Source organism: Podarcis gaigeae, assembly GCF_964106915.1.
Source record: "Podarcis gaigeae genome assembly, chromosome: 18".
NCBI lineage: Eukaryota > Metazoa > Chordata > Lepidosauria > Squamata > Lacertidae > Podarcis > Podarcis gaigeae.
Window position 1 is genome coordinate 7,622,981 of NC_139696.1, and position 15,901 is coordinate 7,638,881.

Below are 15,901 nucleotides of genomic sequence, written 5' to 3' on the forward strand. Positions count from 1 at the left end.
TTAAGGACCATTGTAAACAGTTAAAATTGTTAGTAGGATTTGAATAACACTTGTAGTTTAATGGTGAATTTTGGATACAATGGAGATGTAAAAGATTTGGATTATTATAAAAGACGCAGAAGGAAGTAATTAATAACAGGATCCACCACAAAGGGAAGGAGGGAAGTCCAGGAGATTCCTTGGAATCTTGTTTCTATGTTGTACGTTCGGTATGTGACTGTAAAGTTTTAAAACTTTACTAAATAAATAAATGTATCATCACGAGCAAGAAATAAACAAAAAACAATAAAAACTAAAGCAACAGGTTAAAAACAAACACACTTTTTGCAAAAGGTTTCCTACCTTGTTTTCCTGGGTGCAATTTTGTTCCTCCAGTAACGTGGGGCACTGACAGGGAAGGGCAAATTATGGGTTGTGGATCTTAGTACACCTCTCAAATTCTTCCCCAGGTGTGTTCAAAGAGATCCGCTTGCATTTTGGGATGGGAGGCTGCTGGCACACACCTGAGCAGGTGGGGAGGGCTCTTCTCCACCAAAACCAGCCTCCCCCCCCCGAGAGGTCGGATTAACGCTGTTTCAATGCTCCAAATCCATTGTTTTCAATGCCATCCCTCCCCCCCACACCACATCCGGGCTTAAAATTTTGTACGGCCGACCTGCAGAGAACTTGGAAAGTTCATTTTTTTTAACGTTCCAATACGTCCAAAGAGAAGCAAACTAATTCAGTTCACGGTCAGTTCGCAGTTCAGTTCCAAATTATCTCTGGCAATTCTGCCCTCCCTGCAGTGTTTAGATCAGGGGTCAGCAAACTTTTCCGGCAGGGGGCCAGTCCACCGTCCCTGAGACCTTGTGGGGGGCCGGACTATATTTTGGAGGTGGGGGAAAATGAACAAATTCCTATGCCCCACAAATAACCCAGAGATGCATTTTAAAGAAAAGCACACATTCTACTTGTGTAAAAAACACCAGGCAGGGCTTGCAAATAACCCAGAGGTGAATTTTAAATAAAAGGGCACATTCTATTCATGTAGAAACACGCTGATTCCTGGACAAACGTTTTGGAACTCGGACGCTGTAAACCCGGAAGTAAACGCTTCTGTTTTCGAACGCGCCTCGGAAGTCGAAATGGCTTCCGCTGAGCGTATATGATATTTTCCTCCATTTTCTCCATTAAAGTTACAAGCCGCATTTTGCACCTCGGTTTCCGAACGTTTCTGGAACTCAAACAGTCTTCCGGAACAGATTATGTTCGGAAACCGAGGTACCACTGTATTTTAACGTTCGTATGTCACAAAGCACAGCTACAATTCCCCCCCCCCCGATCTTACTGTTTTATCTTATCCGCCTTGTATAAGCAGTGTATAAATTTACGAAAATTTAGAACGAACGAACGATAAATACCGTATTTTTCGCCCTATAGGACGCACTTTTCCCCCCTCCAAAAAGGAAGGGGAAATGTGTGTGCGTCCTATGGGGCGAATGCAGGCTTCAGGAAGCTATCCGCAAGCCTTGGGAGCCTGGTGGGAGTTCCCGCCGGGCTCCGAAGGCTTGCGGATAGCAGCCTGTTCTGGGGGCTGGGGTCGGGGGAAGCTCCGGCTTCCCCCGCCCCAGCCCCGCGCCTGGGGGGGGATTTTTTTTCCTTATTCCCCCCCCCAAACTAGGTGCGCCCTATGGGCCAGTGTGCCCTATAAGGAGAAAATTTTCACAGTAGCAAGGACTGGGATCTTCCGCAGGGGGGCAACCCTGCGACCCCGCCCCCTCTCCCCGTGCTCACCTCGTAAACCGAACTTTGCAAATGTTACATTCATACGGCTTCTCTCCCGTGTGGGTCCGGATGTGGCGAGGAAGTTTGCCTGCCCCTTGGATTACCTTCTCGCAGATGGGGCACTTCTGGAATGCTTTGGCCCGGATCTTCTTCTCTGACTTGTGGGACCAGGATGGGTACTCGCCCCCCTCTTGGGAAGTGCTAAAGTATTTCAAGTAATAATCCATGACTCCGTCGTCGTCTTTGCGGTCGTCCTCGGCCAGCTGCTGCCGCTCCACGGAATTGATCATCCGCTGCAGGAGGGTGCTGGCGGCCAGGCCGTCCACTTCCCGGGGGTCCGCCTCCTCGCTCTCCCCGGGGACGAAGGCGGGGGAGCCCCCCGCCTCCTGCTGGTCCAGTTGAGCCGCCGCCTCGTCCTCCCCGGGCACCGTGCCCAGGCCGTACTGTCCGTTCTGCGAGGCGGGGAACAAGGGTCCCTGGGCGGCGGCGGCCGCTTTCGCCTCCTCGGCCTCCAGCCACATCTTGCCGTCGGGGTCGCCGTCGTTCGCCTTTGGTCTGTCGCTGAGGGCGGCCTGAGTGTAGAAGTCCAGGCCGTTGCAGTCCGGCTCCTCCTTGACCTCCGGGCCCCGGAAGCCGAGCCGCTGGAGGTCCCTCAAGTCTGGGTTGGTCCACGGGTAGGTGCCCTGCTGCCCGTTGATGGGGTTGCTCTGAAAAAACTCCAGGTACTCTTTCGCTCTGAGATGGTTCCTTTGATCAATTTGATCTACTGTGTCCATCTGGTCGTGCTTGGCCAGAATCTTCCTGTCCAGCAGATCCGTGCAAACGTCCCTAACCGCCTGGATCTCTAGCAGCGTGGCGGCGTTGAGGATCTCGCCCACGTTCGAAGTGCTGACGGTGAGGGTGGCCGTGTAGGCGAACTCCAGCAGGGACGAGAGGGCCTCGGCGCTCACAAAGTCTATCTCGTACACGTTCTGCTGGTCGACCACCAGCCCTGAGGTGAAGAGCTTTTTGAAGTACTGGCTGCAGGCCGCCAGGACCGAGCGGTGCGTGGGGAACTCCTGCCCGTCCACCAGGATCACCACGTCGCAGAGCAGGCCGTGGTTCCTCTGCTCGTTCAGGCTGCTCAAGATGTCGCTGCTGTGGTCGGGGAAGGGGATTCCGATGGGGCCGTCCACACCGCCCTCCATGCTGACACCAGGGGGCTGGGGAGAGGAAAGAGAAACCATCAAGCAGTGCTAGAAACTGTCAAGCAGTGCTGGAAAACGTCAAACGGTGCTAAAGAAACCGTCAAGCGGTGCTAGAAACAGTCAAACGGTGCTAGAAACAGTCAAACGGTGCTAGAAACCGTCAGACGGTGCTAGAAACCGTCAAACGGTGCTAGAACACACACACACACACCCGTAGGTGGCTTCTGGGAAATGATATATAACGAGCAAGAGAAAATATTTAAGATAACTTTTGTTTAAAAAACCAGAGGCCTTTTTGTTAGGTATTATAGGTGCAGAACTACCAAAATAAAATTGGGAATTCCATTACTAAGAGTGTGGCAAATCAAACTATATGAGCACATAGACTTGGCAAGGTCAACGGAAATCAAATTTGGTGTAACTAATATGCAATTACAGTGGTACCTCGGGTTTTCGGGTAACGTAATTTCGAGTTACGAATGCAGCAACACCGGAAGTGTATACTTCCGGGTATCGTCGCGTGCGCATGCACAGAAACGCTCTGTGTGCTTTGTGCATGCACAGAAGCACTCTATCGGCCGTGCGCACGCGCAGAAGCAGCGCCTCCGGATACAGACTTTTTTGGGGGTAAGTATAGACCCCTGGGGCGAATTAAGTTCATATTTGGAGATTCCACTGTATTTTGAAACCACCACCCGTTCCAAATACAGTGGTACCTCGGGTTAAGAACTTAATTCGTTCTGGAGGCCCGTTCTTAACCTGAAACTGTTCTTAACCTGAGGTACCACTTTAGCTAATGGGGCCTCCTGCTGCTGCCGCCACGCGATTTTTCTTCTCATCCTGAAGCAAAGTTCTTAACCTGAAGCACTATTTCTGGGTTAGCAGAGTCTGTAACCTGAAGCGTCTGTAACCCGAGGTACCACTGTGCTTTGGAACGCCCAGGATTCAGAAGGGAATGTACCCACGTCTGGAAGAGCTCAGTGGGGTATAGAATGAGATTCTTAAACGCCGGGGCCGTGGGTTCGAGTCCTGTCTTGGGCCAAGGGATTCCTGTACCATAAAGGGTTGGACGAGATCACCCCCTTACTCCACAATTCTATGATCTGCGCTGACATGCACCTCATTGCAAGAATCATCCGGATGCTTGTTTGCACATCGCCCTCCCATGCCATAGTCATGATGACCAAGCAAGGCTGAAACAGGAAAGACTGGCTCCCCACCCACCAGGCGCCAACACGAAACAGAAGGAAATTCTGGTTTGCCCAACCACGCAGGGTTTCTGGAGTGCCACAAGAGAGGGTGCCAGCAACACCCACCTGCAACACGCACGTTCCTGCCTCGAGAGAAACCAGGGTGGATAAAAATGACTAAAAAAAAACACACCAAAAAAGTAATTTTTTTTTTACTTAAATCAGATTTTTTTTAAAAAAAAATTAAATCGGATTTTTAAAATAAAATGCTTTCAGAGGAAAAAGATTTTCTCTTTAAGTTACATTATAGTCCAAAGGCTATTCATCAGGAAATAAGGATTTGTTTTAAGTATTTAAGCTCAGTCTAAGTTTTTTTTTTAATTGTTTAACCACATCAGTTAACGAACATGGACACATGTGACATAATGTTATTGTTTTAGCTAAATCGATTGTTTAAATGGTTACGATTATTTTCCTCCTTCCAATAAAGTACAGCGGAATAGTTGCCCAAATATAAACACTCAACTTATTAAACCTCGCCATAGTTTCACAATTGCCTATGTATTTCTAATAGTATAACCAAATCAGTGCTTTTTGATATAACTGTAAAAAAACCGACTCTGAAAATTTATTATTCCAAAAATGAAATGGGTTGTAAATATTAAGAATACCAGCAATAATAATAATAATAATAATAATAATAATAATAATAATTTATATCCCGCCCTCCCCAGCCGAAGCCGGGCTCAGGGAGGCTAAAAACAATAAAATGACTCTTTCTGTAAAAAATAATAATGATTTAAATCAAGTCTTACTGACTAGTGATTTAAATCGATTTGATTTAAACCAAACCCACCCTGAGAAAAAACCCACCATTCCATACCCCACGGACCTCCTTTTGAGCAACCCAGCAAACATTGAATGCTTCTAGACCTCAAGTTCCTATTCCGTGAGCACTAAGAAAAGCTGGGCGCTGGATAGAGAGATTGCGCCAAGTTCGCACGTCGACACGATTCCCCTTTATTCTGTGCATCCAGGTATTTGGCAAAAGAACAGTTCTAATAGTCATGGGGGAATGCCAGTAAGGCGCCACTGAAACCCAGGTTTTTGCGATATCAGGCAACTTGCCTTCTTGGCACTGGGGACTAGCACCTTGGTTTCAATTTAATAAAAACCAAGATTCTCAGGGAGCAGGATCCTGTGTTCCAGGGGTCGGCAACCCTGCTGGCCAGAGCAGAGAAGGGACCGCCTTCAGCGATGCTGGCCAGCTTCTGCAGCCAATAGGAAGCTGCGCATGCCTCCGCGCCAGAAATAGCATTTGTGCATGTGTGCGCATGCACACCCCAGCCCACTGTGGCATCTTCAGGAGCGTGTACTGGCTCAAGCCACAAAAACTTTGCGGACTCCTGCGGTCCAGTAACTATTTTTTGTGCTGCTGGTGGAATTCTGGCGTTCGAATAGCTGCCTACCAAATGCCTCACGCCACTAGCCCTCAAGCTGATCTTGTTCCTGTTTTGTTGATTTTGTTTCAATAATAATAATAATAATTTATTATTTATACCCCGCCCATCTGGCTGCGTTTCCCCAGCCACTCTGGGCGGATCCCAATTGAGTGTTAAAAACAATACAGTGGTGCCCCGCAAGACGAAAAACCCGCTAGACGAAAGGGTTTTCCGTTTTGGAGGCGCATCGCAAAACGAATTTCCCTATGGGGTTGCTTCACAAGACGAAAAAATGTTGTGTCCCCCGGCGTTTTTTTGTTGTTGCTTTTTTTGCCCTTTTCCTAAGCCGCTAAGCCGCTTATCAGCTGTTCCGCTGATAAGCCGCTTAACAGCTGATCGCTGAAAGCCGCTTGACAGCTCTAGCACTAATCTGCTAAGCTGTCAATGGGCTTGCTTCGCAAGACGAAAAAACCGCTAGACGAAGAGAATCGCGGAACGAATTATTTTCGTCTAGCGAGGCACCACTGTACAGCATTAAATATTAAAAACTTCCCTGAAGCCTTCAGATGTCTTTTAAAGAGAAGATAGCTGCTTATTTCCTTCACATCTGAAGGGAGGGCGTTCCATAGGCCAGGTGCCACCACCGAGAAGGCCCTCTGTCTGGTTCCATGTAACTGGGCTTCTCGCAGTGAGGGAACTGCCAGAAGGCCATCAGAGCTGGACCTCAGTGTCTAGGCAGAACGATGGGGGTGGAGACGCTCCTTCAGGTATACTGGCCGTTTAGGGCTTTAAAGGTCAGCACCAACACTTTGAATTGTGCTCGGAAACATACTGGGAGCCAATGCAGATCTCTCAGGACCGGTGTTATATTGTCTCGGCGGCCGCTCCCAGTCACCAGTCTGGCTGCCACATTCTGGATTAATTGCAGTTTCCGGGTGACCTTCAAAGGTAGCCCCAAGTAGAGCGCATTGCAGTAGTCCAAGCGGGAGATAACCAGAGCATGCACCACTTTGGCGAGACAGTCTGCGGGCAGGGAGGGACTCATCCTGCATACCTGATGGAACTGGTAAACAGCTGCCCTGGACACAGAATTGACCTGTGCCTCCATGGACGGCTGTGAGTGCAAAATGACCCCCAGGCTGCGCACCTGGTCCTTCAGGGGCACAGTTACCCCATTCAGGACCAGGGAGTCCCCCACACCCGCCCGCCCCCTGTCCCCCCAAAACAGTACTTCTGTCTTGTCAGGATTCAACCTCAATCTGTTCGCCATCCATCCTCCAACCGCCTCCAGGCACTCAACTGTTTACTCACGGTTTTTTTTACCTTGCATTTCATCCTATAAAGCAACAACAACAAGCAAATTTGCCTACATCTTATCATTGATTTCAGGGGTCAGCAAACGTTTTCAGCAGGGGGCCGGTCCACTGACCCTCAGACCTTGTGGGGGGCCAGACTATATTTTGAAGGGAAAAAATGAACCAATTCCTATGCCCCACAAAGAAGGCAGAGATGCATTTAAAATAAAAGGACACACTCTACTCATGTAAAAACACGCTGATTCCTGGACCGTTTGTGGGCCGGATTGAAAAGGCGATTGGGCCAGATCCGGCCCCCGGGACATAGTTTGCCTACCCATGTTTTCGAGCTCCAATGTCCTAATATTCTCAGCACATCTCCCCAATCTAGGGTCTCTGTGTGGGCACCCAATGGCAGAGATTTTTGGTGGATGCAGCAATTCCCTTTCGTGCCTGAAGAGAGCTCTGTAGGCTGGGTAGACGCAGCCCCAGCGAGCCCGAGGTTCCCCGTTCAAATCCTGACCTGCCTCCTCTTGTGACAATGCGAAGGCTCGCGTTACAATTAAATTCGTTCATGCTGAATTGCATTATTTGATCTTTTTTTACAGGGAAACGAAACTATGCAAATCAAAACAACGACAAGACTGCTTGCCCTCTCGAGAGCTTGGGAGCGGCTCAAACGCTTCGCCACCGCGCCAGACTAGGATCCTTACAAACAACCCGGTGAGGTAGCATAGGCTGAGAAACTGGCTGATGGGAGAAGAATCATGGAATCAAGAGTTAAAGGACATAATCTGCAATGGGGGGAAAGCAAGGAAGATGCAAAGTTAGGCTAGCAAAGAGGCGTGGCCTGAGGAGAAGAGAGCTGCGAGGGACAGAGGGGGTCATTTCACCCCTTGGCCTAATTCAGGGGTAGGCAACCTTGGGACGCGGGTGGCGCTGTGGGTTAAACCACAGAGCCTAGGGCTTGCCGATCAGAAGGTCGCTGGAAGCTAAGGCCCGAAAAAGACCCAATATGGAGGCCAAATGGCCAAAATATTGGGAAATATTAGAAAAAGATGGAGACAATTGGAAATTGCAGAGTTTGGAGAAAATGAAGGACAAAGTGCGAGACTGGTTACATTACGCTCAGATTAAAGAAGTTTTTAAAAATGACAAAAAGTTAGGGTTCCAGGTGGAGAAATCGAAATTGGAAACAGAACTGCTAGAACCTAAAACCAAGGTACTTTCAAGAATGTATAACTTGCTGTTAAAATGGAACACACAAGATGAAATGGTTAAATCGGCTATGATAAAGTGGGCACAGGACATTGGGCATAACATCATGTTTGAGGACTGGGAAAGGTTGTGGACCACTGGGCTGAACTTCACTGCATGTAATGCTTTGAAGGAAAATGTAATGAAAATGATATATAGATGGTACATGACCCCAGTTAAACTTGCCAAAATATACCATTCGTCTGATAATAAATGTTGGAAATGTAAAGAAAATGATGGAACATTCTTTCACCTCTGGTGGACCTGCCCTAGAGTGAAGGCCTTCTGGGAAATGATATATAATGAGCTGAAAAAGGTATTTAGGTATACCTTCCTTAAGAAACCAGAGGCCTTCCTTTTGGGTATTGTTGGCCAAGGGGTGTTAAAGAAGGACCGAACATTTTTTATGTATGCAACAACGGCAGCAAGGATACTCATCGCTAAGCACTGGAAAACTCAAGATCTACCCACACTGGAAGAGTGGCAGATGCAACTGATAGACTATATGGAATTAGCTGAGATGACCGGCAGAATCCCAGACCTGGGAGAAGAGAAGGTTGAAGAAGATTGGAAGAAATTTAAGATTTATTTAAAAAAGCATTGTAATTTGGTTGAATGTTAAGATGGAGGCTAGATCATAAATAATTGACTACCACTAAATTAGATGCAACTAGGATGTTAAGTGAGATTGAGGAAAAATCATAAACCTTTGGGAGAAATATTAGATTATATTTTAAATGAATGGGACATAAGAATGTAAACAAGATGGTAAATTGCGGGCAAGAACTGACAATGATGCAAGTGGGAGCGGGAGACGTGAGGAAGTCTAAAGAAGTGAAGAAAATATGTTATGATATATGTTATATTGTTCATTATATTTGCATTTATGTTTAAAAATCTTAATAAAAATATATTTTTTTAAAAAAACAGAAGGTCGGCGGTTTGAATCCCCGCGACGGGGTGAGCTCCCGTTGCTCAGTCCCTGCTCCTGCCAACCTAGCAGTTCGAAAGCATGTCAAAGTGCAAGTAGATAAATAGGTATCACTCTGGCGGGAAGGCAAACGGCATTTCCATGCGCTGCTCTGGTTCGCCAGAAGCGGCTTAGTCCTGCTGGCCACATGACCCAGAAGCTGTATGCTGGCTCCCTCGGCCAGTAAAGCGAGATGAGCGCCGCAACCCCAGCGTCGGCCATGACTGGACCTAATGGTGAGGGGTCACTTTACCTTTACCTTAGGCAACCTAAGGCCCGGGGGCCAGATCCAGCCCAATCACCTTCTAAATCCGGCCTGCGGAGGGTCCGGGAATCAGCGTGTTTTTACATGAGCAGAATGTGCCCTTTTATTTAAAATGCATCTCTGGGTTATTTGTGGGGCCTGCCTGGTGTTTTTACATGAGTAGAATGTGTGCTTTTATTTAAATTGCATCTCTGGTTTATTTGTGGGGCATAGGAATTCATTCATTGCCTTTTGTCCAAAATATAGTCAGGCCCACCACATGGTCTGAGGGATGGTGGACCGACCCATGGCTGAAAAAGATTGCTGACCCCTGGCACAGATCAATGGTAGGAAGGCCAACCAAATCAGATGTGATTATTGCATCGCACGGGCTTGGACTAGGAAAAAAAAAGGTAAAGGACCCTGTACGGTTGAGTCCAGTTCAAGGTGACTATGGGGTTGCGGCGCTCATCTCGCTTTCAGGCTAAGGGAGCCGGTGTTTGTCCACAGACAGCTTTCCGGGCCATGTGGCCAGCAGGACTACACCGCTTCTGGCGCAACGGGGCACAGTGACGGAAGCCAGAGTGCACGGAAACACTGTTTACCTTCCCGCCAGAGCGATACCTATTTATCTACTTGCACTGGTGTGTTTTCGAACTGATAGGTTGGCAGGAGCAGGGACCGAGCAAGGGGAGCTCACCCCATCGCAGGGATTCGAACCCCCTACCTTCTGATCAGCAAGTCCTAGGCTCTGTGGTTTAACCCACAGCGCAACCCGCGTCCCTCTGTGGACCTTACTCAGGCTCAAGCACAGAGTCCAAGGGATGCAGGCAAAGCACGAGATGCAGAACCGAAGGGAAGCAACGAAGATTTGCCAATGTTTGCCACCATCCCCAAAGAGATTCTAGCCAACTCCACGATTCTTAGATTGTAGGATGAAATTATCAGTAAGAAAAACTAACAACTTTCGAAAAGTTAAAACGACAATGGACTTAACAGTGGATAAAATCTTGCAGAAAGCTTTCTGAACACTTGGGCAAGCTTGTCTTAAAACAGGAACGCTTTTCGTAGGCACCAAAATGAGCACAGCGAAGGCTGCCTGCCTGAGATTCAGAGTGAGGCCAGAAAGAGCCATGTCGAAATCAAGCCGGTTGTCTGTCTCGAGGCCTGCAATTCTGAATTTTGCAGCACACAGTTGCGGAGGCTGCCCACGTCTACTCGACCTGCACTCTGAAAAGTCTTGTGTTCGCCCCCCTCGCCTATTCTTACAGCTCACCGCCTGCTCGCCCCCCTCCAAGAGATACTGCAGCCCGTTTGCAAGCGGTGCAATCGCAAAGACAGGCCTGAGAAGGCTCCTCGCCTCCTTGGGCTCCATTTCCTGCAGGCTTTGTGGAGACCTCTGTTAGTGTTGTGGCCCCAAGAGAAGGAGGCAAATGGGAAGGACTAGAAGGCAAGGGAATGCAGCCTCTTTTTCCGATTCCACGTGCGCTTTTCCTTTAAGGAAAGGAAAGACGAGTGGGAGCCAGCCACTTAACGACCGCATCTACTCTCTGCTCCCTGGCGAAATGCAAGCACGTCCGTTCGGCGAGGAATGTGCGCTGCTGGATGGTTTTCCCGCACCATCTCAAAGCTATCCGAATTACAAAGGCCCACGAAAGGCGTCGTCAAAATCCCGTCCCGATTTTGGACCCAGGCGCTCTGCAAGGGGGTTGCCCAAGTTTGGAAACAGCAGCAACGACCAACAGTAGAAGAACGGCGACAGAAGGTAATGGAATATGCAGAAATAGCTACATTAACGAGGGAAATTCAACAACGGGGCGATGAAACATTTCAAAAAGAATGGGGGAAATTTATGTCCTACATAGGAAGGATAAGGTGAAACCTCATAATGTAAACTACAAACAAAATTTATGGATAAAGAAAATAATAAAAAGTAAAATGTACAATGTGATTAATGTAACCATTGGTAAGTAAAGGTAAAGGGACCCCTGACCATTAGGTCCAGTCGTGACCGACTCTGGGGTTGCAGCGCTCATCTCGCTTTACTGGCCGAGGTAGCCGGAGTACAGCTTCTGGGTCATGTGGCCAGCAGGACTAAGCTGCTTCTGGCGAACCAGAGCAGCGCATGGAAACGCTGTTTACCTTCCCACCGGAGCGGTACCTATTTATCTTCTTGCACTCTGATGTGCTTTCGAACTGCTAGGTTGGCAGGAGTAGGGACTGAGCAACAGGCGCTCACCCCGTCATTGCGGGGATTCGAACCGTCAACCTTCTGATCGGAAAGTCCTAGGCTCTGTGGTTTAACCTACATCGCCACCCGCGTCCCTTCGTTAATGGTAAGAGAATGAAGATGAACTTAGAAAGACTTCACAAAGTTCTGGCCCCCCACCCAGCCATTCTGGGAACTGCTTTAAGAGATCTGGACGAGAAGAGGAGAACGAGAGTAGATAGGATAGCCATCTTCCAATATCTTAAGAGGAAGGGCGACTAAGAAGACAAAGAGATGTCCAGTCCCCCCCAATACTGCTGATATCTGTACAGTCATACCTCGGATTACAGACACTTTGAGTTGCGGGATTCCGGGTTCTGCGTCGCGCCGAACCCGGAAGTACTGGAACGGGTAACTTCCGGGTTTCGGCGCTTGCGCTGAAGCGCTAAAGCATGCTTTGCACAGGCACAGAAGCGCAGGAGCACGACCCGCACGGATCACGTTCGCAACCTGAGCGCGCACTGTATTGGTTTGAACTGTGTTTATTGCATTCTGTACAGTGCCTTCAAATGTGTGTGTAAATAAATAAATAAATAAACACATACATACATACATACATACAGTGGTACCTTGGGTTACAGACGCTTCAGGTTAGAGTCCGCTAACAAAGAAATAGTACCTCGGGTTAAGAACTTTGCTTCAGGATGAGAACAGAAATCGCACGGCAGCAGCGGGAGGCCCCATTAGCTAAAGTGGTGCTTCAGGTTAAGAACAGTTTCAGGTTGAGAACGGACCTCCGGAATGAATTAAGTACTTAACCTGAGGTATAACTGTATTCTAATAATTTTGATGATTGCGTTACTGAACCTTGTTTGATTGGGTATGACTTTGCTTTTACAGTGGTACCTCGGGTTACAGACGCTTCAGGTTACAGACTCTGCTAACCGAGAAATATTACCTTGAGTTAAGAACTTTGCTTCAGGATGAGGACAGAAATTGTGCAGCGGCGGCGCGGCGACAGTGGGAGGCCCCATTAGCTAAAGTGGTGCTTCAGGTTAAGAACAGTTTCAGGTTAAGAATGGACCTCCAGAACGAATTAAGTTCTTAACCCGAAGTAACACTGATGGCCTCTGCCTCTATTTCCCTTTTAACGCCATCCAAACTGGTACTGAACACTACCTTTTTTGGCTGTGTGAAAAAGTCTCTCTAAGACACTAAGCCAGCCTCACTTTTAAAAGAGAAGGTGGACCTGATAGTTAAGAGGGAGGGAAGGAGAGACCTGCCTGCTTCAACTTCCAAATTTTTACCTTTCCACATCTGTTTGGGAATTGTAGTTTTTTTTTGGGGGGGGGGGGTTTACAAGACCTCGTGAAAGAAACCAGAGGCCTTTCTTCTTGGAATAACAGGTTTGGAATTGCCCAAGAAAGATGTGAAATTATTTTTGTATGCCACAACTGCTGCTCGGATTTTATTAGCTAAGAATTGGAAAACACAAGAAATACCAACAGTGGAAGATTGGCAGATGAAGATGATGGATTCTACGGAGCTGGCCGACCTGACTGGAAGTGTCTGTGACCAAAAGGAGGAGGATTCCCAGGAAGAATGGACGAAATTTAAAGATTATTTAGTTAAACATGTTAAGTTAAATTAATTGGAAAAGCTTGCAAACGCCAGATAGGCCTAGGATTTAGATATGTAATGAGATGAATTAATATGTTTAATGCTGAATTGGAAAGAAAGAAAGATGTTAAGTGTTTAAGTTAACTTTATAAGAATTTAGGTTTTGGAAAACCGTTAAAATGATATACACTGAAATTCAACCGGGGGATACGAGGAAGTCACTTAACAACGTTACTAAGTTTGGTTTAAATACGGTTGAGATTTATGTCTGTTTCTTTGTGTATTTGTTTGTCTTAAAAAGTTTTCTGGAAAATTAATAAGACTTTTTGAAAAATAATAATAAAAGACCTCGTGAAAATCCACCCACATTTCTGTGCAAATTTCTCCTGTACGCACACATCGCCACTATGCATTTCTGCAATGTCCTCCAATAAAATGTGCTTGCGGTTTTTTGCTAATGCACACATTTTTCTGTGCCCAAAGCGTCGCCTCTTTCCCCTCAAAAACTTCGAGAATTGCACCTTGCAAAATTCCAGGCAAGTGCAAATTTTGGAGGGCGGTTGCGTTTCGGCTTGCGAATTGCTCCAGAAAGGTTTGCCTTTTTTAAACGCAAGCCGAATCCGGTTTCTCCCCCATTCCTAGCTATAGGTGGCAAAGCATCCCAGAGAGTCGAGGGGGCTGGCTGACAAACAGGCGTCGCAGTCCGCCCCCACCCCGTTTCCTGGCAGAGACCACGTGCCTCATTCTTCCACACCCAGCGCAGAAATGCAGTGGGATGGCTAGAACGTCGAAATTGGAAGAAAGCCCCAAAACCACCTTCTATAGACGCACGGCTTTCTAAGGTGTGGGGAACAGTTAACAGGATTCAGCCAACCACAGGAGTACAGTACAGCCAACCACAGGTACAGTGGTACCTCAGGTTACATACGCTTCAGGTTACATACGCTTCAGGTTAAAGACTCCGCTAACCCAGAAATAGCGTTTCAGGTTAAGAACTTTGCTTCAGGATGAGAACAGACATCGGGCTCCGGTGGTACAACAGCAGCAGGAGGCCCCATTAGCTAAAGTGCTGCTTCAGCTTAAGAACAGTTTCAGGTTAAGTACAGACCTCCGGAACAAATTAAGTACTTAACCTGAGGTACCACTGTATTGGGAAGGAAAAATTTGCAGAGAAACAAGAGCTTGTTTACTCTTGTTACCGGAACGACAATGTGCAAGAAAAAAATCGATGTATTACAGTAATACCTCATATTACGTTTGCTTCATGTTACGTTGTTTCAGGCTGTGTCCTGCGGCGAGCCGGAAGTACTGGAAAGCGTTACTTCCAGGTTTTGCAGCTTACGCATGCGCACATGTGCTAAATCATGCTTTGCACATGCGCATGAGCACCAAATCACACCGCGCACCTGCGCAGATACGGTACTTCATTTCTTTTTCCAAGTGAATTTTTATTGTTTTCCTTACATATTCTTTTCCAACAAATTGTAATAGCACCATACATTCCCTTTGACTCTGCCGAGTCGCGACCCCCCTCCCTCCCCACAACTGGTATATTTATCCTCTTTCCATCACGCACATCATTCTCATATTAGGACTATTATACATTGGAGGTATTATGTCAATCCTGTCTTGACCTCTTTACAATTCTTCTTTAAATATTCAATAAATTTACTCCAGTTATTTTGGTATCTTTGATCTCCCTGGTCCCGGATCCTCCCTGACAGTTTGGCAAGTTCTGCATATTCTGTCAACTTCGCCTGCCACTCCTGAATAGTTGGTATATCTTGTACTTTCCATCTTTGGGCCAGAAGGGTCCTCGCGGCACCTGTAGCATACATGAACAAATTTTGATCTTCTATTTTAATTTTTGTTCCTATTAAGCCTAACAGACATGCTTCCGGTCTTTTGGGGAAAGTATATCTAAATATTTTTTGAGTTCATTATAAATTGATTCCCAAAATCAATTTATACCAAACGGTACTTCAGATTGTGGGCTTTTAATGCTGAGAACGGGCCTCCGGAACGGATCCTGATCACAACCAGAGGTACCACTGCATTAGGGATATATAGGATAGGAAAAGGCCCCCTTCAAATGTGCCCAATTTGTTCATCTAGCTCAGGAATGACTCAACTCAAATCTCGGTGAGTCGATGCTAGTTAGATGGGTCTCTCCTAGCCCGAGATGGAGGTAACCCCTAATCCTAGCTAGGGACAAAAACTTGCATTTGTGTGAATACACACACACATGCTTGTGCATGCATATTTTACATGACATGTGCAAAGATATATCTTTATATCTATCTATCTGGGACACGGGTGGCGCTGTGGGTTAAACCACAGAGCCTAGGACTTGCCGATCAGAAGGTCGGTGGTTCGAATCCCTGCGACGGGGTGAGCTCCCGTTGCTCGGTCCCTGCTCCTGCCCACCTAGCAGTTTGAAAGCACCTCAAAGTGCAAGTAGATAAATAGGTACCACTCCAGCGGGAAGGTAAACGGCGTTTCCGTGCGCTGCTCTGGTTCGCCAGAAGCGGCTTAGTCCTGCTGGCCACATGACCCGGAAGCTGTACTCCGGCTCTCTTGGCCAATAAAGCGAGATGAGCGCCGAAACCCCAGAGTCGGCCACGACTGAACCTAACGGTCAGGGGTCCCTTTACCTTTACCTATCTATCTATCTATCTATCTATTGATCTATCTATCGATCTATCTATCAAATTAATTATAAT

General features: G+C 47.2%; 2 protein-coding genes across 2 annotated transcripts in view; one reads left to right on the forward strand and one right to left on the reverse strand.

Annotated features, from left to right (window-relative positions):
- The window catches only part of LOC310835758 (protein-lysine 6-oxidase-like), a 390,424-nt gene that overhangs the window by 185,284 nt on the left and 189,239 nt on the right, over nt 1-15,901 (forward strand). The gene's annotated exons all lie outside the window — the stretch shown is intronic.
- Nucleotides 1-15,901, reverse strand: part of ZBTB7A (zinc finger and BTB domain containing 7A) — a 65,818-nt gene that overhangs the window by 17,050 nt on the left and 32,867 nt on the right. Inside the window, exon 2 of the mRNA XM_083720507.1 lies at nt 1,774-2,966. Within this exon, the coding sequence (XP_083576633.1) occupies nt 1,774-2,951 (1,178 nt within the window). The 5' untranslated portion in view covers nt 2,952-2,966. The remainder of the gene's footprint in view (nt 1-1,773; nt 2,967-15,901) is intronic.